The sequence below is a fragment of the Myxocyprinus asiaticus genome, chromosome 22 (genome assembly GCF_019703515.2).
Source record: "Myxocyprinus asiaticus isolate MX2 ecotype Aquarium Trade chromosome 22, UBuf_Myxa_2, whole genome shotgun sequence".
NCBI classification, from domain to species: domain Eukaryota; kingdom Metazoa; phylum Chordata; class Actinopteri; order Cypriniformes; family Catostomidae; genus Myxocyprinus; species Myxocyprinus asiaticus.
The window spans coordinates 30,472,409-30,496,618 of NC_059365.1; the positions used below are offsets into that span (position 1 = coordinate 30,472,409).

Consider the following 24,210-nt stretch of genomic DNA (forward strand, 5'->3'; position numbering starts at 1 on the left):
ATATTTATTTATTTTTAAATAATTCCTTAGCCCTCATCAGGGAATTGGCCATACCTGATACCATGTACCTACAATTTTTTATTTCCTTGTTTGTTTGTTTTTTGGTACTAAAAGCTTTGGACTGTGAAGCTGGTCAGCCTTTTCTTCAAAGCATTGTACACTTATTTTTCTTAGCTTATTTATAGGCCTACTGTTCATTAGCACCTACCTTGGCCCCATATTGATTTCAACTTGTTTAAAACAGTGGAACTTTCCTTTTGTGTAAAATCTTTTCTAATGCCCTCTGATTGTAGAAAAAGGCTTTGTTTGTCTTTACGATTCACAAAGCAGTCATTTAGCGCAATGTTTAAGATTGTCAGGTATGCCGTGGAAAATTATCAGATTCCACAAAATAAATCAGGGCTCTGGACTGAGACTAACTTTTCAAAGATTTTTCCTAATAGTGCGATTAAACTTTGCAAGAGGTCGCATTGGTGCATCTACAAAGTTGGCTGACTCTCTGATTGTGCTCTGTTGTTTTTTGCTCCGTGTGAGAAATATCAAACGGCAAACGTTCCAAATGCGAAAGGAAACACATTTACCCGGATAAGTCAGCGCTGCTCAATGGACAGATCAGCGCAGAGACATGCATTTACACGTGGACCGGTCTCGAGCGCTCAGCCGCGCAGATCATCATAAACAGAGCTGCGAGAAGCACGGCTGGGTCACGAATTCGGCATTGATTATTTGTTTAAAACCTCTATGAAAGCCCATAAAGTGTCGATGATTAAACCAGTTTATTATAAATTGTATTAAACGGCCCCAACATTCTAAACAGCATTGAAAAGGAATAAAGGAGAAATCTGCACAATGAACAGACAGACATTGTAAGGTTTCAATCCACACATCACAGATATTAAAAAAAATATTTACCATGAACTTGTATCAATATAGTAGTGAGAGAATACAATTTAATTTCTGGATGTGTTTTTCTTACAAAAAATGCCATAATTTGTTTTATGGTAACTGCTAATCATGGTTTTACTTTTACTTTTGGTCACTATGATCTTATTGCAAATGCCACAGTTAAAACTATGGATACAATGGAACTTTCCTTTTGTGTAAAATCTTTTCTTATGCCCTCTGATTGTAGAAAAAGGCTTTGTTTGTCTTCAGATGACTGTGTTTTTTTTTTTTTTTTAATGATTTAATGTTTATTTAATTTTATTGGTATGAGGAAATATATTCTCAGTCTAATTATTGAGATTGAGAACTTGTGTTAATGAATTGATTAAACGGAAGTATTTGAATAAAAGAATATATGTTTAGAAAATGCACTCATAAACAAAAAAAATGTCCCTGAAAATCAAATTCAGGAGGAAATTATTGCCCCATTATCGAAAAGTTAATTTTCCCCCCAGAAATGAAAATTCTCTCATCATTTATGCACCCTCATGCCATCTCAGGTGTGTATAACTTTGTCTTCTGCGGAACACAAACAAAAAGTTTTCAGAAGAATACCTCAGCTCTGTAGGTCCATATTTCCAAGTGAATGGTGACCAGACCTTTGAAGCTCAAAAAGGCAGAAAAAAGCTGCATAAAAGGGTTAGCCATACAACTCCAGCAGGTCCATCAATGTCATCTGAAGCGACCAAATCCATCCTGGGTGAGAACAGACCAAAACGCAACCCCTTCCCCACTATAAACCCCGACATCAACAGTCCTCTTGGCGATCATGAATTCAAGCTCCATTACATTAGTGCCATCTAGTGCTCTGCACGTGTCATTGAAATCATGATTGTGCCTGTAGACTGCAATGGTAAGATGTACAGTGAAAAAGGAACAACATTCTGGTCTATTCCCACCCAAAACCAACCGGACCACCCCAGAAAACATGGACCAAACCACCAGAGTCCACCATTGTGCCTGTTCCAAAGCAATCCAAAATCACTTGCTTAAATGACTGGCGTCCTGTTGCTCTGACCCCCATCATCAGCAAATGCTTTGAGAGACTAATCAGAGATTACATATGCTCTGTGCTGCCTCCCTCACTAGACCCATTGCAGTTTGCTTACCGCAACAACCGCTCCACTGATGATGCCGTTGCATCTACAATACACACTGCTCTCTCCCACCTGGAAAAAAAGAACACTTATGTGAGAATGATGTTTGTAGACTACAGCTCAGCATTCAACACCATAGTGCCCTCCAAGCTTGATGAGAAACTCTGGGCTCTGGGCTTAAACAGCTCACTGTACAGCTATATCCTGGACTTCCTGTCAAGCAGACACCAGGTGGTTAGAATAGGCAGCAACATCTCCTCATCACTGACCCTCAACACTGGAGCCCCGCAGGGCTGTTTTCTCAGCCCACTCCTGTATTCCCTGTACACACATGACTGTGTGGCAACACACAGCTCCAGTGCCATCATTAAGTTTGCTGATGATATGACAGTGGTAGGCCTGATCACTGACAATGATGAAACAACCTACAGAAAGGAGGTGCACACTCTGACACACTGGTGTCAGGAACACAACCTCTCCCTCAATGTCAGTAAGACAAAGGAGCTTGTGGTGGACTTCAGGAGAAGAGATAGAGAACACAGTCCCATCACCACCAGTGGAGAGAGTCAGCAGCTTCAAGTTCCTGGGTGTCCACATCACTGAGGAACTCACATGGTCCATCCACACTGAAGCCGTTGTGAAGAAGGCTCATCAGCGCCTCTTCTTCCTGAGATGGCTGAGGAAGTTTGGAATGAACTGCCACATCCTCACACGTTTCTACACCTGCACTGTAGAGAGCATCCTGACTGGCTGCATCTCCGCCTGGTACGGCAATAGCACCGCCCACAACTGCAAAGCACTGCAAAGGGTGGTGCGAACTGCCAGACACATCATCGGAGGTGAGCTTCCCTCCCTCCAGGACATATATACCAGGCGGTGTGTGAAAAAAGCTTGGAGGATCATCAGAGACTCCAGCCACCCGAGCCATGGGCTGTTCTCACTGCTACCATCAGGCAGGCGGTATCGCAGCATCAGGACCCGCACCAGCCGACTTCATGACAGCTTCTTCCCCCAAGCAATCAGACTTTTGAACTCTTGATCTCCCACGATCAAAATACATCAGCACTGCACTTTATTACTCTTATATCTCACACCGGACTGTCATAAATTATATTATTATTATATTATATTCTCTCTTAACAACACACTGGCAACTTACTATCAACCGACAGCCTGAATGTCAATACAGTACAATACAACCTACTGTACATTCTATATATAATATATATACTTTTTGATTGTATAATGTGTATTCTATATTGTGTGTATTGTATACTGTACATTGTATGTTATTATTTGTATATTGTGTTGTGTGTGTAATTATGTGTATATTAGATTTTAAATTGTGTTGTAAATCTGATGTTTATTGTAAATTGGTATATGTCTCATCACTGTCACGACTACTATGTTGCTCGGAACTGCACCCAAGAATTTCACACACTATTGCACTTGTGTATATGGTTGTGTGACAATAAAGTGATTTGATTTGATTGATTTGATTTGAGTTGAATGGACCACCCTTTTTTTTATATTAACATTTTTATTGATAAAAAAAAAAAAAAAAAAAAAACAGGATTACACAAACAGAACATACACACACTGAATAAATTTATCAAATTGTATATCCACACAATTTGATAAATTGACCAATTGACTTTGTATCCTGAGAATTTGGAAAAGGAATTAATAATTCTGTGGAGGCAAGGCATAGATTTATTAGGGTCAGAGACAAATAATAAAATATCATCTGCATAAAGCAGAAGCTTATGCACCACGCATGAGATGTCATAACATTTCTTAATCAGTTAGCCAAAAGTTTTACATCTAGCTGGATCAGGAAAATTGGACGGTAACTTTTACACTCGCTTGGATCTTTGTCCTTTTTAAGAATCAGACTGATCCGGGCTTGTGTCATGGTTGGAGGAAGCTTTCCATTCTTTAATGATTCAGTATAAATTCTAACAAAAATGGAGCCAGTTCTGTAGTATAAGATCTAAATAAATTCAGCGGCAAAACCATCTGGCCCCGGAGCCTTGCCTGTAGGTAGGGACTTAATTACCTCGTCAAGTTCCTCCAGGGTTATTTCAGAATCAAGAGAATTTTTTTGCTCAGTCGTCAGTTTAGGGAGTTTTAATGGTTCCACAAAGTTCCTAATATCTTCACAAGTAGACGAAGACGTGGAACTATAGAGATCAAGATAGAATTCTTTAAAGGCATTATTAATATCAATGGCTGAAGTAAAAATTTCACCACCAGCAGATTTCACTGAGGGAATAGTAGAAAAAGACTCTCTCTGCTTTATATATCTAGCCAAAAGCTTCCCTGCTTTGTCCTCCGACTCAAAGTATGACTGTCTTGCCCTGAACAACCAAAACTCCACTTTCCATGACAAAATAGTATTATATCTGTATTTCAATCGGGACAATTCTCTGAGACCATCAGATGACATTCGGCGCTTCAGCTCTGCCTCTCCACTTTTAATATTCCCTTCCAACTCCACGAGTTCTTGTACTTTGGATTTTTTGATGAACGAGGCATACTGTATGATCCGATCCCTAAGAACCGCCTTAAGTGCCTCCCAAGCCACGCCCACAGAGGATACTGAGGACCAGCTGGTCTCCATATAAACATTGATTTCAGTCTTTAACATTTGTTGGAAATCAGGATTTTGCAAAAGGGATACATTAAAGCGCCAACTATATGATTTCTTTTTCTCTGTATGTGGCAACATCTCTAAATTCACCAGGGCATGATCTGAGACTAAAATGTTTCCAATTGAGCAATCCACAACAGATGAAATGAGGGACTTAGATATATATATAAAAAAAATTATTCTAGAGTAAATCTTATGAACTGATGAAAAAAATTTATAATCCCTACCAGATGGGTTCAAAAGTCGCCAGATATCTACAAGACCAAGATTTTTACAGATCTTGTGAAGTGTCAATGTAGCTCTAGGGGGTTTACACACTTTTGCTTCACTGTGATCAAGGACTGAGTCCATCAAAAGATTAAAGTCTCCTCCCAATATTATGTCATGAGAGATGCCAACAGCTTGCAACATCCCATCAAGATCTATAAAAAAGCCCTGATCATCAACGTTAGGTGCATAAATATTAGCCAAAATCAACCTTTGCCCCTGAATTTCTCCTAAAACAACAATGACTCTTCCTAATTTATCTTTAATCTGTTTGAGACATTTGAATTGTAGATGCTTATTTATCAGTGTAATGACTCCCTTGCTCTTACTTGAGCCAGCACTAAAGAAAACATGTCCACCCCGTATCTTACCAAATTTTTCAGCTTCCTGCAGGGAGAGATGTGTTTCTTGAAGAAACACTATATCATATTTCTTACGTTTAAGAAAAGAAATAACCTTCCTTCTTTTTATAGGGTGCCCCAACCCATTCACATTCCATGTGGAGAGAGACAACTTATTCATATTAACATTTGACATATTGATATAATAAAAAAATAAAAAAATCAGTGTGTCAAAAACAAGATTACACAGACCACATTCCCCATTAATGCAACAATCAAACCCCAAACTTCCCCCCGAACAAAACAAACAGAAAAAAGAAAAACGTGTGCATTAACCCCGCACACGACAGCGCCAACCAACGACAATCCCTCTAAACTCAGAGTCCATGTACGCATGCGAGGACCCCCACGACAACTTTGCCATCGGATTGCTTAAGTCTGTTGTTTCTGCACAAATTTTGTGAGGCAAAATAACATAACAGAAAATACTTTGTAAAACAGACCCCAGCCAACAGGCAGAATAACAAAAAAAATATGTAGATTCATTCACAGAACTGTCTTGAAGATGTGTTCCTCCACAAAATAAACTCCAGCTGATATAAAGCTGTTCAGTTTCCTCGGACAGACAAACAATTGTTCAGTGAGCCAGCTGTTATGAGTGCAGCAGATGAGGTAATCATTCTACTAGGAGGCATAAGCACAACTGTCCCAAAATAGTGAAATTCCACAAATCAAGCTCCAGCCACTAGGCAGAGCCAGCACAAAAAACAAAACGGGCATCCCGGTTCCTCGGATGATCAAGAGCCAAACTAACTCGGAGGCCGCGCCAAAAAAAAAAAAAAAAAAAACCACCATAACTTACTCAGCCCGTCAACTTTATAAAGGACGTCCTTTATGTGAGCATGTAGATATTTTGCGGTCATCCATAGTGTCCATTCTTGATCTGGCTGGGAACTTCAGTGTAAAAAAAAATCTTCTGTCAATGCAAAAGTTTATTGGAGTTATGCCACAAAACAAACTCCAGCCGCTAGGCGGAGTCAATGCAAAAAGAAACAAAAATGGCACCTAGCTTCCTCAGATAATAGAGTACCTGAACCGTGAGTCAGTCCACTAATATAAGAAACATCAAATGGCTTACTCACTCCAATGTATTTATGAAGGAGAGTGCCTGTTTTGGACAAGTAAATACTTTGCGACCATTCTTCGTTTCTATTCTCAGTTTGGCCGGGAACATCAGAGCAAACGAGATCTTTTTCTGATGTAAGAGTTTCTTACATTCCTTGAACCGATCGCGTTTCTCTCTTGTTGAGTTCGCAAAGTCCGGGAACAAGAAAATATTATGGTTCTTCCGAGAAAGCTTCCCTTTGCTCCTCGCCTGGCGCAACACGAGATCTTTATCGGATGATCTCAAAAATTTGGCCAGAATCAATCGGGGCCTATCTCCCTCACCAGATCTTTGAGCTGGGACTCTGTGAGCTCGCTCGATTTCCAGTTTATGGCCTGCCATGTCGAGCAGACTCGGGAAAAGCTCATCTAGGAATTTCACCATATCTCTGCCCTCTTCATGCTCAGGAATTCCAACAATTCGTATGTTATTCCTCCGGCTCATATTTTCGAAATATTCCAGTTTTTACGAAATTAATTCCAAATCTGTTTTGGACGCGGGCGGATTAGCAGTTAATTCCCTTTCCAATGACTCAAGATAATCGATTCATTTTTCAACATCTGTCACTCTTGTAAACAACTCAGAGAATTTTGTTTCCATCGCTGTAATCGATTGACGTATTACAGCGAGATCCTTCAAGTCAGCAACAACCTTCGTCAGCATCACCGACATGTTGGACAACTGATGCTGAATTTCATCTACTGACGTGCCGTCCAAATCGAGTCCCTGTCTCGCAGTCCCGTTAGAGGCCTCCGCTTGAACACGGAAGTGTCTTTTAATGTCTCCAGAGTCTGAGGATTTTGACTTCTTTGCCATGTTTACCTCAAAGAGCAAGTATGTAACTGGGAGTATCGAATCTCACCGGATTATAACATGAAAATAATAAAAAAACTAGCAAAGTTCCCAGAGCTCGTGTCTCACGCGTCTGACTCTCGCATGGCGTCACCCAGATGACTGTATTTTAATCATCAAGATCCTGATAAAAAGAAAGAAACCATGAAAGAAAACAAATTTTCTTTCAGTTGGACCGGTGTGACCAACTCAAGTACTGGCGTGACCATTTGTAGAATTGAACACCGGTGCTACCGCTCCTAAATGTTAGTCTGGAGCCATGTAAATAAATAGATAAACACAAAATTCTAATAGGGTTTGAACCAGAATTGACATTTTGGTCTTAAGACCTCTTGAGTTTGGGTCTCATTACTTGGTGTTTTGATCAGAGACGCAAAACTTCCGGTCTGAATCTGGGTGTCATCTTAAGGTATCTTTCTGTTTCCAATATAATGAAGGTGACAATTACCTCAAACACAGATCTGAATGGTATCGTCACCATTACACAGAATTTACAAATAATTCCATGACTGCTTCTATTTATCCAATATACAAGGTGACTCGTATTAAAAATGCTGCTATAAATGCAGCATTTGCTCTATTTCAGTTCGTTAAAATCGACAGCATCCTTTTTGGACTGACTGGTCTGGGTCTTGGGATTGGATCTGGATCTGGGCCATGAAAGGTCTGGGTCTAAAGGAGGTTGGTCTCAGGGGGTCTGGTATTAATCTGGGTCCGGTCTTGATTCCAACTCAGATTTCAGTTCATTAAAATGGTTCTTGGACTGTCATGTTTTGGTCTGAGTCTTGGTCTGGACCTGGGCCTCAAGTGTGCTTTGTTTGTGTCTTTGTAGATCGTATTGGTGTGGGTCTTGGGGGATCTGCTATTGATCTAGGTCTCAGGGGATCTGGTATTAGTCTGAACCTGGGCCTCAAATGATTTGTCTTGGTCTGGGTCTTAGAGGATCTGGTATTGGCGTGGGTCTTAGGTGATCTGGTATTGATCTGGGTCTTACAGGATCTGGTATTGGTCTGGGTCTGTGTCTAGACTTTAAAGCCCTGGGTATACTTTCAATTTGACTTAAACGTTCAGCATCTGCGTACAGTTGAACGTGAGCTTGTCAAAGTATACTCCATATAACTGTGTGCGCATACACAGACGGTTGGCACATACACGCTACAAATTCTGTGAGACACAGGACTTTCTCTTCATGAGTTTAGACCCAAAAAGATGTCTTTATATTCCTTCATACTTGAGTTATACAAATGCAGGTATCTCCAGACCTCCTCACACACACTCCCTTGACTTGCATATCCACTGTTTTTGTTTTTACCTTCATCTGCTGATGTTCAGTGGTGATTACATCTTCTAGCATTTCTTCGTGACAGCAACAGCTCAAAATGTAAGTGTCGCCACCTTGTGGACCCACTAATTAGTGAAATAACTCCAGGCACATGCGCATTCTGCTTGTTCAAAGGCACGAGGTTAGAAAAATCGAGCTTTGCATATTCAGTGCTCGCGCACTCTGCTGATGACGAGATTTGCGCCATGCATCCTGCACCTGGGCCTCAAGCATTCTAGTCTTCGTCTGGGTCTTGGGGAATCTGGTATTGATCTGGATCTTGGGGGATCTGGAATTGGTCTGGGTCTTGGTCTGGACTTGGCTCTCAAGTGTTCTAATCTTGGTATGGGTCTTAGGGGATCATGTATTGGCCTGGGTCTTAGGTGATCTGGTATTGATCTGCTGCTCGAGGCTGATGGTACAGAGGCAGATACGTGCATGGCCAGTCAACCTGCCCTAGGTTTTTATAGTTTCTGTCTTGAGTCATAATTTGGGTTTGAAATGCCCCACTTATCGCATGATGTGATAGGACTGGTACGAATGGATTCATCAATACCATATTTGAAATGTATAAGTGGTCTATATCAGGTTTTTTTTTTTTAGATGCTAATGCCATTATACTTTGATATATACAGTATACTGTAACATGGTACTGAATGATTACCATATTCAAGGACCCATGGTATTTGCTTTGTATTCAAAAGCACTTCCAAAAAAATAACATGGTATTATTATGTTTTAAAAATGTTTTTGGGCAGTTTACTGTGGTGATACCATGTTTTTTTGGGCCACATGGTACTGGTTGGTACTTTTGGTATACTTCTTATTTAAAATACAACCCGTGGCAAAAATTATGGAATCACCACACTTAGAGGATGTTCACCCAGCTTTTTTACTTTGTAGCAAATAAACATATCACAGATATGACACAAAACAATTTTTGTTTAATAGCTGAACATTCAGGCTTTGTGAAACATCCCTCAAACAAATTAAATTACATTATTTTAATTAATGGCATATTTTTTTCCAGATCAAGTAGAGGAAAAAATTATGGAATCACCTTGTAATTTGCATTTCTAAAACAAATACCGGCACAAGTAAAAAAATGCTAATTAATCTGCAGTTAAAAGAGAGTACTTACAGACCTTAACGAGCTGTTGGACTTGGCTAATTGAAAGGAAACATGGCCCTAACAAGAGAGTTGTCAATTGAAACAATGGAAAGGATTATAAAACTCCTTCATGAAGGAAATCCAACACGGAGTGTGGCAAAAGAAGTTGGTTGTTCAATCAGCTGTGTCTCAAATTTGGTGCAAGTATAAACAAAATGGGAAGGTTATAAAAGGAAAACATACGGGTAGACTAAGGAAGATGTCAAAGCGTCAGAATAGAAAACTCAAAGCAGTATGCCTTGAAAATAGAAAATGCACAATAAAACAAATGAAAAACAAATGGGCGGAAGCAGGAGTCAATGTTTCTGACAGAACTTTAAGAAATCGGCTGAATGAAATGGGATTTACATATAGAAAAGCCAAACGAAAACCAGCACTAACACCTAAACAGAAGAAAACAAGGCAACAGTGGGCTAAAGAGAGTAGTCATGGAGTGTGGATGATTGGATGAAAGTGATATTTAGTGATGAATCACGAATCTACACTGGCCAAGGTGATGTTGCTGTAACTTTTGTCTGGTGCCGTTCTAATGAAACATATAAAGATGACTGCCTGAAGAAAACAATCAAATTTCCCAAGTAATTTATGATATGGGGTTGCATGTCAGGTAAAGGACCAGGGGAGATGGCAATCATTACCTCAACAGTCAATGCACAGGTTTACATTGAAATTGTGGACACTTTTCTCATTCCATCGATAAAAAATAGGTTTGGTGATGAAGTCATTTTTCAGGATGATAATGCATCTTGCCACAGAGCAAAGAGTGTTAAAGCTTTTCTTCAGGAAAGGCATATCAACTCAATGACTAGCAAATAGTCATTGAAAATTTATGGTGGAAATTGAAATAATTGGTCCATGACAAGGCTCCATCCTGCAAAGCTGATCTGTCAACCGCTATTCGAGAAAGTTGGAACAAGCTTGATGGAGAATATTGTTCTGTTGTGAATCTGATGACCGGGGCAAAGACATGAGAATAATTTGCAGCTGTCATGCCGGTAGCAGTGGCTGTGTCTGCATATCCCAGCAGACACAGACACAGTTTAGCAGCCAGCAATTCATCCACTTACCCTCTACATGGGACTTTCTAGTGGCTGTAAAAAGTTAATAGCCATTACACAAAATCCATCTAGTTATTTGGCATAGAAATTGACCTCAGACACTTGCGCTTTTTAAATAGCTATAACTGAACCCACCCATCAAACCCGCATTCATGTATCAGATCTGTTACTTTGTATCAAATCAGATACATTGATGGATAATTGCCATGAATCCTCTACATCATGTGTCATATGCATCAAAATATGAAATAAGAGTTTGCTGATCTGGGATCAGTTTTGCATTCTAGTAAATGCATTTTATCTTGAATCAGCACTCAGAGACAATTGATGTATATGTAAACCCTTTCTGTTCTGACATTCTTTGTTCCAGATTTGCCTAACGTGTTTGCCTCTGCAAAAATAAGTTCAGTAAAATATTTAATATAGATTTATATTCATGCATGCTCAAATCTGTTCATGCTAATTATCATTATAATAAGTGGCACTCATTTGTATTCCAAAAACTTGCATCGGCAGACACGCAGAGTAAATATGGTCATTTCTGTTCTGTTCAGTCTGTAACTCTCTTCACTTCACTCAACAGTCATGCAGCTGAAGTTGAGGATGGTAGTTTTGCGGAAGAGGACTGGTAAGAACCAATGCTGTTGGATGTTTGTATTTTGCTTCTGTGATGTGGTCTTGCAGTGACGCCTTGTGAGAAATGTGGTTCAAACCTTTTGCTTGTAATGTGATTGTGTTTACTGGAGTTTGTGAGCACAATGTGATTTAAAAGTGGTGTACGATTGCGATGTTAAAAATTAAATAATAATGAGCCGATATTCTTTGCTTTGCTCTAAATGGGTCACCTGAATAATCTCTTTTAATCTGTTCTTTTGAGCTGTATTGTATAGCTAAAATAGCAATCACTAATTATGTTTCCAGCTCAAAAAATATAAACATATACAGATGAGAATCAGAAAACCTTTCCAGGTTATATATATATATATATATATATATATATATATATATATATATATATATATATATATATATACCGTTGTGCTCAAAAGTTTGCATACCCTGGCAGAAATTGTGAAATTTTGGCATTGATTTTGAAAATATGACTGATCATGCATATTTTTATTTAAAAATAGTCTTTTATTTAAGGATAGTGATAATATGAAGCCATTTATTATCACATAGTTGTTTGGCTCCTTTTTAAATCATAATGATAACAGAAATCACCCAAATGGCCCTGATCAGAAGTTTACATACCCTTGAATGTTTGGCCTTGTTACAGACACACAAGGTGACACACACAGGTTTAAATGGCAATTAAAGTTTAATTTCCTACACCTGTGGCTTTTTAAATTGCAATTAGTGTCTATGTATAAATAGTCAATGAGTTTGTTAGCTCTCACGTGGATGCACTGAGCAGGCTAGATACTGAGCCATGCGGAGCAGAAAAGAACTGTCAAAAGACCTGCGTAACAAGGTAATGGAACTTTATAAAGATGGAAAAGGATATAAAAATATATCCAAAGCCTTGAAAATGCTAGTCAGTACTGTTCAATCACTTATTAAGAAGTGGAAAATTCTGGGATCTCTTGATACCAAGCCAAGGTCAGGTAGACCAAGAAAGATTTCAGCCACAACTGCCAGAAGAATTGTTCGGGATACAAAGAAAAACCCACAGGTAACCTCAGGAGAAATACAGGCTGCTCTGGAAAAAGACGGTGTGGTTGTTTCAAGGAGTACAATACGACGATACTTGAACAAAAATGAGCTGCATGGTCGAGTTGCCAGAAAGAAGCCTTTACTGCACCAATGCCACAAAAAAGCCCAGTTACAATATGCCCGACAACACCTTGACATGCCTCACAGCTTCTGGAACACTGTAATTTGGAGTGACAAGACCAAAATAGAGCTTTATGGTCACAACCATTAGCGCTATGTTTGGAGAGGGGTCAACAAGTCCTATAGTGAAAAGAATACCATCCCCACTGTGAAGCATGGTGGTGGCTCACTGATGTTAAGGCACGGGGAATCTTGTGAAAATTGATGGCAAGATGAATGCAGCATGTTATCAGAAAATACTGGCAGACAGTTTGCATTCTTCTGCACGAAAGCTGCGCAGGGGATGCTCTTGGACTTTCCAGCATGACAATGACCCTAAGCACAAGGCCAAGTTGACCCTCCAGTGGTTACAAAAAGGTGAAGGTTCTGGAGTGGCCATCACAGTCTCCTGACCTTAATATCATCGAGCCACTCTGGGGAGATCTCAAACGTGCGGTTCATGCAAGACGACCAAAGACTTTGCATGACCTGGAGGCATTTTGCCAAGACGAATGGGCAGCTATACCACCTGCAAGAATTTGGGGCCTCATAGACAACAAGTACAAAAGACTGCACACTGTCATTGATGCTAAAGGGGACAATACACAGTATTAAGAACTAAGGGTATGCAGACTTCTAAACAGGGGTCATTTCATTTTTTTCTTTGTTGCCATGTTTTGTTTTATGATTGTGCCATTCTGTTATAAACTACAGTTGAATATGAATCCCGTAAGAAATAAAAGAAATGTGTTTTGCCTGCTCACTCATGTTTTCTTTAAAAATGGTACATATATTACCAATTCTCCAAGGGTATGCAAACTTTTGAGCACAACTGTATTTTTAATAAGCCCATCTGATATTAATAATAAAATCTGCCTTAAACCCATAAATGCATGGATGTTTTGCCTAACATTATTACATACTTTACCTGGTTTTTAGCAACTCATAGGGCTGTCAACTAGGCTGAGAAACAAAATTATAATTTTTCACTGAAATATTACCAAAATTAAAATTATAATTGAATTTTAAAGACATTAATATTTTTTTTTGACTACAAGAAATCCGATTTTTTTTAATCGACATTGTCCACAAAAGGGTGCAAAAAATCAATATCAAGCAATCAGCACCGTGTTGTATTGATTGTTTATTGCAAAGAGCATCTGGCCGTTAACAGATTTGCGTAAAATTATTAAGTCAAAAGATTTAGCCAGTTCATATTCTCAAATATTAAATAGTAAATTGAGGAAAGAAATGCTTTAATAGACGGTTCTATGTTAACTTTGTGTTGCACAGTAGCCCATACCGGTGCCAAGTTACTACTATGGACTCAAGCTTCATAATACCAGTGGTACCACAGTGTTTTTAATTAGAAACAGTTGTATGTACGTACCTAATGCTTATGCAACGAGACACTCATAAGAGCAAGCCAATGGCCAACACCGCCAAAGACATCCACCTAAGGGGCTGTTTTATCCATTTGCACTGCACTTGTTTTAGCCAAAGAATGTTAGTTGTCATCAGTGCTTGGCACACATCCAAAATTTGTATGCTCATTTTAGCAAATTTAGCTGAAATTTTATGAGACTCAACTAGCTGTCAAACTCATATTGAACTAGAAATAAACATAAGCTACACATAAGATACGCATGTATTTTTTCAGGCACTTATTGAGTCTAAATAGATGTACAACTTACAGAATTTCAGTAGTAAACCCAAATGTCAATGGCCGTATCATAATGTTTATGTGTTACACTTGCTGTAGTTTAACTCCATGTTTCTTTATCAAATTGCAATATCAAATTTTAATCAAGTCAATCACTAAAACAAAAGCACCACCTTGAGTAACAACTAATGCTTATAATATGTATGTGTAACAGGTCCAGTTTCTCACAGTTCAGTTTGTATCACGGTTTTAGGGTCACGGTTTCGGTATGGTTCGGTATTTATTATGTTCAGGGGAAAAAAGTATTACTGCCAAATCAAAAGTAGAAATATTCTATTTTGTAACGGACACTTCAAGTGATTTGCTCTCACTACAAATCACCATGGTTTTACTACAGTAACCATAGTTTAAACATTGTATTTGTAGTAAAATCATAGTAACCACAAAATTAACATGGTTACTGTCATGGTTACAATGCTATAGTAAAATCAAGGTTACTATATGGAAGCTACAGTATTACTGTTGTAAAACAATGGTTAATTGTATCAAAACTATGATTTCTGACAAGAAAACTATGGTGACAGCAGTCATTGTTACTTCAGTCATGGCTACTACAATATTACTATAGTAAAACCATGGTTACTATATGGCTTCTACAGTATTACTACATAAAACCATGGTTAAATCTATCAAAACCATGATTTCTGCTAAGGAAACCATGGTGACAACAGTCCTTGTTTTTACAGTCATTGTTACTACAATATTACTATAGTAAAACCATGGTTAATTTTCATTAGGGTCCTTAACTAAAAAAAAAAAACTTTCTCTGAAACACAGGTGGAGTGTGTCCATCTACAGAGCCATATGGGTACATTAGCGGAGGTTACAACTGCACATGTCTATTTGGCGCTTTATTTTCTTCGCCAAACTGTATTATCCAGATGCATTATTAAACTAGAGATGAACCGCGGAGCAAATGCTTACCTAATCAAGGTTGGCAAACCATACGGTTCAGTTTTTTACCGAAAACCGTTACACCCCTAGTGTACACGTATATGGGTAACTGATAATCCACCACCATTGAGCAGAAAATCAACATGTTATAATACTAATTTGTATGAATATGGCACTCATTTGTCTTGTAATAAACAAATAAATAAATATCCTGTGATAGTAAATTTAAATCGATATGAAATAATCATAAAAATATGATTTATAGAAGTGGACATATAGGCTATATTGTGACACTATTACATATCTCAGGTCACTAAAGATCCTAAACAATTTTGGTAACTAAACAATAAGAAAAAAATATTTATTGGGAATTTTGGTATTTTGTTTTATTGTTAGATGATTCATAAGAGAATGGTTGAGGAATACTAAAGAAGTAGGGACATAACTCTAATAAGTCTGTCAGGTCTGTCTAACAAATCCATGTAGGAATTTTATTTTAAGCATAAGTTGCATGTATCAAACAAGGGTAAAAGCATACTGTAAATAATAATTGCCTTATGTCCTGGAATGCCTGCAAGGGCAAAACATGAGATGTATTCTCTCTTGTCCAAGACAAAAGCTTCTTGGGAATATAATTAAGTAGTGCCCTGAAAAATATATGCAGTAGCTGTCTTTGTCTGAGCTTTGAGTCCACTGGCCAAGGATGTAACTACATTTGAGAGGTACAGCCACGTGCAGGAAACAATGGAAGCAAGTGTGTGTCTCGGGGGAGTCGTGTAAGCAAACTCTGATATATGCCTTATGCCCTCCACCTCTGCTGTTTATTCTGTTTAGACCTCTCACAAACACACACACACACACACACACACACATTTAAACAACACTGTTGTTTGACTTCATGGGAACTGCTTGCCTCTCAGTGGAGCTGTAATAGGATATGCTGCATTGGCCAGTGTTGTGTGTGTGTGTGTGTGTGTGTGTGATAGAGAGGGAGAAATAATGCATATTATAGTCCATTATAGTTAAGTTCTGCAGTACATTGCAGGAGGAATGTGAATGAATGAGCAAAATCAGGCCATCAAGGTCTGATAAGTGCAAGCGCCGCGTTTTGTTTCCATGGAGATGGTGGCCCCGCTGGGCTTTGGATCACCAATAACGGAGGCAATGTTTGGAATGGAATTACTGAATACTGCCTACATTTATAAAATAATATGTGAAACAGTACGCATAATGCAGCAATGAACATTTTAAACGCAATGCTGTAGGATCGTAATATGCATGCTTAATTCAGCAAGCAATGTTGAATAATCAGCTAGGAAATGAATTTTATTTTGCCTTTTTTTTTCTCATTTTGATTTAAAATGCCAGTCTTTTTTAAAACTCTTGGCCGACTGATCAATTAATGGCTGTTTGGAATGGAACAAATGCTAGTTTACTATTTACTGAACACTGTGCAGTATATACCATATACTGACAACTATTCTTAAAAATATTAAGTGAAACTAGGCACTATTCAACGATGAACATTTAAATAAAAAGTAGTATGTTAAATTGTTTCCAAATGAACTTATTCCATCATGTTATCATCTATGAAAATAAATTAAAATATGGTTATTTGGTTGATTTAAGTTTTATGTTGGCAGTTTGGTCACTTAATATGTCCAAAAAGAGTAAAAACGTCTGTTATCACACTGGATGAATGGAAGGTCAAGTCATGTGCATTACATTGTGGGCTACAGTATTCTTTGCAGTATATTTTGCATTTTATCTCATGTAATGTAGTAGATCTTCCTGGTATTCTATGCCTACAGAAATACATTTGCATACTGTGCACAGTATACATACTGAAAGAATAGTCAGCCAATATGTCAATAAAATGATTGGCTGATATTACGTCTGGGTCATTCATCACTGGAAATGGAAGGTCAGTTCAAGCACATTGCATTGAGGCATATAGTATTCCATACATCATTTGTTCTGATATGGCATAAAACATCCATGTAGCCACTTGTCCTGTGAAGGGTCATGAGTTGGCATAAAACAGTAAAATAAAATCCAAGTAAAGTATTCTGTGATTTGTGCTTTGTTAATCTGCACAATTTGGCAATTTAGTAAGTAATGCGTGTTTTCCATGCAAACAGAAATTTGCTTAAAGTGCACAGGGTACTTACTGCATACTGCAAAAATAGTACGAGTAGTGTGCTAGTTTGCTATTCCAAACATATCCTGAACCATAGACAAGTCAGACATCTTTGCCCGGAAGCCACTACCCAGACATCTGAAGCCAGTAGGGTAGCAATCATTATTTTGAGTTGTATAGTTTAGGAAAGTTTGTCTTCCTAAACATTCTATTCTAAAAGTTCCTCTTAGCATGGTGCAAAGAAAAACCTTGTATATGGCCATGTTAAACAGTAACTTTGCAACCAGGTAGAAGCCTCTGCGTACTAGTTGCATCAGCAGTAAACTGAATAAACATGCAAATGATAAGTGTAATCTTAGTATGACTAGTGCATACTTAACCAACTTTCAGGAAATAATGTAGAACTGCTGGGCAACCCCCCTACTGTGTTCCCCAACAGATTGTTTCTATGCTTGTCTTAAGCCATCATGAGAAATCAAAACTGTTGAAATGCTAAGCTATAGGATCTGACACTAAATGTGTACATTATCTGAACCATGCATTTGCTACAGTATAATGTGAAATGTGCCGTCTCATTGCGTTTCTACTTGCATATGCAGCATAGCATTTTCTCGAAGCACTCTTGTCAGCACGGCGGGAATGATCAGTGTTTATGTTGCATGATATATGCCTTTTTGTATTTTAAAGCCTTGTTTCCTGTTTTGAGCACTTTCATACTAATCTAATGTTCATCTGATGCATTTTAATGTGTCTGAAACTAGTGGCTTTGTGTGTGTGTGTGCGAGAAAGAGCCGCATGTCTGCACGTCTCCCTGTTTAAGGTGCTGAGAGACAGGAAATTGGATTTTGCTGGTGCCGGTGCCGTTTCATAATGTGCTCGTCTTCGTGTGATTGATTTGATTTTCATCCTCATCCTCCTCCCTCCGCCTGCAATTTTGTCTTTACCTCCACATAACATCCTTTGAGTCTTGGAGATGAGCGATGCCCACCTTGAAACCCATGTGTGAGACGGAATCTCACTGACTACAGTTTGAATAAGCTGTGATTTTGTTTATGGCGCAGTGGTGAGAGGAACGATGCTAAACGCTGCACCCTACGGCACAGTGTGCCATGAAATCAGTAGCTGATGAGCAAGCTAAGGCTACTTGTCAGACACATAAGCTCCAAATTTGCCATTTTATGTAGCTTTTTTTTTTTTTTACCTCAAGTCCCTCACCAGAAGTGTAAATTCCCCTAAAGTCACCATGAAATTAAAATGAACCCTATTGCTTTTTTAAAGGGATAGTTAATGGATAATATTAACAAATAGTTAAAATGCCATATGGCATTTAACACCAGAGACTATTTAGCAGAGACGGGCAACTTCTATTTATATGAATGGGAGAAATTAGAATGCCCATCGGTCAACAGATGTAAAAAGGAAGTCCTGCCTTACAGGTAAAAAAGAGCCAATCACCTTTTAGATGCAGACATCGCCTGTCAGTCAGCTCAAGACCGCACATGCGCATTAGCTAGACAAGCCAGAAAAATTGCATTCTTTTAGCGTAATCTGAGGTAAAGAAGCACACAATTTATGATTTCAGTGTTGTCAGATTTTACTGCTGATTTGAAATATGTTCTTTGATTGTACTTTTGACCAACCGTTTTGCTGTGACGCTGCTGCTGTCGTCTAATGGCCTGGTCAGATCAAATCCAAGACAAATTTGCGAGATGAAATACCACCGAAACTAATAAAATGAAGAAAGTAAAAAAAAAAAAAAAACAGTTTCACCCCTGTACAGTTTGTGGCGCTGTTCTAAAAAACATATTTATTCTGGTTTCCAGCACTGACCTTCAATTCATGAGAGTAATATATTTAATGCTATTAAGGCATTTGTTATTTGCCTAATTTGGAATAACTGTTTCATTAATTTAAGGCATTTTAAGTGATTTAGAATCTGTGTTTTGTGCGAGTGTACAGAGCGCTGTTGCAAACGTCCGATGACTCCCGAATCCAGTTTCTCTTCTTCTTTTTTTTGTAATGCCTGGATAATATACATTTAAAGTTTATAATATAAACTCACCAGCATCTGCATGTCCGATGCCGGTGTTAGCGCTGGCGTTAGTGCCACCAACACACTGGATTGTGGAGCTTCAGTGGTAAAATGATGAAAAATTATTTAAAAAAATAATAATTCTCATTGGCCATATAGTTTTCTTCACAGTCCGAAGGAAAAAGGAATCTGACTGAACATTTGAACTGAAAATTCGGGCTTGGTGTGAATAGGCTTTAAGAAAGGTGGTTTGATGAAGTGTACTTCCCGCTCATTCTTGGGACAGCGTTATATACAGTATAGCGTGTTTAAAAATGTCATGTTCAGCATACAGCTATAGATATCTCCACTACTGAGTCCTTGAAAAGGCTATATATCACAGACCTGCTAATCGATATTCCTCCTAAAAAAAATGCTGTCATGTGCCAAGTGTAAATTCAGTTTACCTCTCAATTACCTCTCACCTATTGGTGAAAGTGTCAATAGTTGGTCTTGTGGTGTTTGTATCTAATCTGCTATGACAATTAAATTTTTTCTTTTTTTTAATCAATGCAGTAAGGCTTTAGGGTATTTTGTGATGGAATTGTAATATTATGCAAATACGAGCTATCTCTGACTGACTTTTGCATTATAAAAAAAATCTGTCATAATGTACTCACCCTCATTTTGTTTCAAACCTGTTTGGCTTTCTTCAGTGGAACACAAAAATGTTTGAAAGAATGACTGCTTTTTTCCATGCAATAAAAGTGAAAGGTAACTGAGGTTATCATTCTGCCTAACATCTCCATTTGTGTTCCACAGAAGAAAATTATATGGGTTTGGAACAACATGAGGGTGAGTACAATGACAGATTTTTCATTTTTGGGTGAACTATCCCTTTAACTTTTAAATGTTGATTTATATACAAGGAAGTGATGGCCTATTAGAACCAACATTTTGCCTAGTCTTGAAAAGCTCAAGCACTTCATAAACAAATAAACGGACTGATACATGACAATTCAAGTCAAGTTAATTTTAACTCTCAAAAGTGTTCAAATCCTTCATCACAGACGTTGTTAATGAGAGTAGTTGTTTTAACCTCCTCCTATATTATAATATGAGTGTTTATAAATTAGAGCACCTGTTTCTTTTTATTTATTTTTGTCTTTCTTTCTCTGCCTGTCTCTCTGTATGCAGTCACAGCTCTCAATCCACAGAGGAATCTGAATTTAATGACCCCAGCTTACTGGAAAACCTCCAAAGCAATCATGTAAGTACTGTAATGGCATCACAGCTGCTCAGTCATGCCCAGCCAGCCAGAAATTTACACACAGGCTGATATCCACACGCTCGCACCTCCTGCTGCCTATATCAGCTCTCCACCTGGTCTGTTTATGAAATAGACTTTTTTTTTTTATCAGTGTTATTCTTTAACATTTAAAGTAACTAAATTAACTTTAAGTTAAATTTATTATGTGTAGAGATTTTTTTTTTTTTTTGCTGTGTAGATTTTAGGAAATTTAAAAACAGAAGTGTAACTTGCAAGTGATCAGATTTTATTTATTTATTTATTTATTTTTCTAATGAAGGAATTTATTTTAATTTGTCTAAAATCTCGGCTTTGATTCTTAAGCCTAGAGGTGAGTGGGTTTTGACCCTGCTCTTGTGTTTGTATTTGGGTAGTTGATGCAAAACATGTCCATATGCTTTTGTTATTATTATTATTATTATTAACATCAAGATTTTATCATTTTTATGGAAGTATCAGTGAAAGTGCCTATTTTTGGTGCTGTGACTGGTCAACATTTTGTATCACCTTTTTAAATTCACTAGTTCATTTTAAATGGTTATACGGTGTGGTAAATGAATGGAAATATTCCATTTAGTCTCTCAAATATTATGAGGTCATAAAAACTGCAAGCATAATAATTAAAAAAGATATATCCCACACAGAAATGTGATGTATGATAATACATGTTAAAGCACAGCGCTACGATGGTGCGCAATGTCTTATCCAGTTTGCGTGAGCGCTTATTTTAAATGGGGGGGGGGGGGGGTGCTATCTGTGGGTGTATGTGCGCAAATTGTTGGTGTATTGTATGTTAATGAAGTAGCACAATTTGCAATTTTCCTGAGAAATAGATTATTGTACGAAGATGTTTCAAAAGCACATCTTATCTCAGCACAAAGTCTAAACTCAGTTCCTACATTTGCAGTTTGAAGATTCCAACAGCAGGTGGTAATAACGTTAATGTCCAAACTGTGAAAATATAGTGGAAATTCGAATTATGTCCATGACAACCACTTTTGTAGCCATTTTATTAAAAACATATATGAGATTTGAGTTAAACTATTTTTACGTCATGGTTTATTTTTCAATTATTAGTGCCCAAGCACTGAAAGTGCGGAGGCCCTATTGTTTTTCTAAGGATTATTATTATTATTATTATTATTATTATTATTATTATTATTATTATTATTTTCAAGGTTTTCAGTACTTTTGGTGTACTTAGCATTCTTGAATGCTCTTGAAATTTTGCACACACATCAGAGTTGTGACACTGCTGGTGTAAAATATTAAAGGTATATTTGATAGCTTACATACTGTTGCCATGGCAACGCATTAATTGTTATTTTTCCTTTCTTCCTTTATTTAGGTGTTTTTGAGGCACTTGGCATGCTTAAAATTTCATGAAATTTTGCACACACATCAGAGCCGTTGGCTATTAGGACTGGGCAAAAGTTGTGGGCAAGTGGGGGGGGGCTCTGTAGCGCCCATTTAAAATGGCACCCACAAAAATGGCACCCACTCTGTAGCACCCACTATTTCACTCACAGTCATCAAACTTGGTACATATGTAGTTCTCACCAAACCAGACAACTTTCATAATTATATTCATTAGCTGCACCCAACAGGAAGTCGACCATTTTGGATTTTCTGAAAATCGCAAGCTCTGAACTTTTAAATACTTCTCCTAGGGGATTCATGTGACTAGCACCAAATTTGTGCAGCATCATGCCAAGATATTGTAGATGCTAAATTGCAAACAGATTTTGATATGTTGAACAGTGTTGCCATGGTGAGGCATTAAATTAATGACGAAAAATGGGAAACAGGAAGTGTCTTATATCTTCTGTGTGCAATGTGTGATTTAGATCAAAATTGAGATGTATGTTCAGTCTTGGGGGATAATCACATAGATGAGACTATTTTGGGAAGTGTGGCTCTTACAACAGACTTTAAATTAGTCCTTTTATATTTACCCAAATTGCTTCTAAATTGTTTAGAATAATGTCAAATGCATGTTTCCACCATGAATTGTTTTCTGAAAGCCTTCAGGTGGAAATGGACCCATGGTGCTTGGGCCCATCATCGCTGCTTGCAGCTATATTTATTATTATTAGTTGGGATAGGCTCCAGCACTACTTATGACCCTATATAGGACAAGCGGCTTTATAAGATGGCTGGATGAATGAATTATTATTATTATTATGTTAATACTTACAGTTGTATTTATGATCTAATCTGTTTTGGTATTTTTCCATCTGTTGTTGTAAGAGTGATTTTTAAGTCACTGCAAAAGGGGCCGGTGGAAGAAGTTGGAGATGGTCAAATGTTTGGATTTGTTATGATATATTTTTGACCACTTCGTTATTTTGATTATACTGTATTTTAATTTATTGAATTTAGAAATATTTTTGGTTTAATTTTCATAAAGTTTAAATAAATGAATTACAATTTTCAAAATCGACCGGTAGTGAAGTGCATTCCGATACAATCACTGTTAATACTAGCCATTATTTGTGTGTCAGTATAGATGAAAATTACTAATAATACTAATTCTCTATAATTTAACGGAGCATAAATCCAAATCCTGACGAGAACCACATTTTTCAATGCGTATAAAAGGAGTGTGCCACTGTCATAGAAATATGCTGACATTCAACAAGGACGCAGTTAATGTGAAAAAAAATGTAAGTCCATATTTCTATTCTTCTAATTCATTGCAAATAGTCCATTTACACTACCAACTTCTTATGAATGTACTGTCTTTGATTATATCGCTGGTGCTTGACAGGGAATGGGCTATATAATAGGACACAGAAGGTGCCGGAGAAGAACCTCAGAATTAAATTGCACTTGACCAAGCCCATTAGCACTTTGCTTGCGCAATTTCGATAAACCAACTTGCACCTAGACTTAGCGCATGCTTGCACGAAAATACCAAAACATCATGGCCATGCCCGTTGACTTTGCGTGTATGTTTAGCACAAGCACCCTTAAAAAGCCTAATATGTCAAAACACTACAAAATTACCGTTTTCATATGTTACATATATTTTTCCCATATGACACATATATGTCTGTGAATTCCAACAATGCATCTAACAGAAGCATATCACAAATATCCCATAAATGCTTCATGTTTGCACATAAACTTTAAAATATATGTCACAAATAAATATGTACATATATGCTGAAATGTATAAACTATATTTTTATAAATGTTCATACAGTATATTCCCATATATTAGATGTCTAGATGAGTAGCTAAATGCTTTTTAAATTAGTTTTAGGTGCAGAATAGCATGTCACACTGCAGGACATGTCAGCTTCCCAAAACTATTTCATATCATCCACCCATTTGTTGATTTTCCATGGTTTGTGTCTGTGTCAGACAAGTTCTCCGTAATAAAGTGAGGAGGATGAATCAAGGAGAGAGAGAGAGAGAAACTGTTAATGATGACAAAGATACA

General features: G+C 37.7%; 1 protein-coding gene across 4 annotated transcripts in view; it reads left to right on the forward strand.

The window, feature by feature from the left end:
- Positions 1–24,210, forward strand: part of LOC127412608 (probable phospholipid-transporting ATPase IA) — a 211,888-nt gene that overhangs the window by 75,513 nt on the left and 112,165 nt on the right. For 3 of the 4 annotated variants that reach the window (XM_051649090.1, XM_051649091.1, XM_051649093.1), the window contains 2 exons: positions 11,454–11,498; positions 20,651–20,723. In XM_051649090.1, coding sequence (XP_051505050.1) covers positions 11,454–11,498; positions 20,651–20,723 — 118 coding nt within the window. The remainder of the gene's footprint in view (positions 1–11,453; positions 11,499–20,650; positions 20,724–24,210) is intronic. The other variant, XM_051649092.1, reaches the window with a different exon arrangement.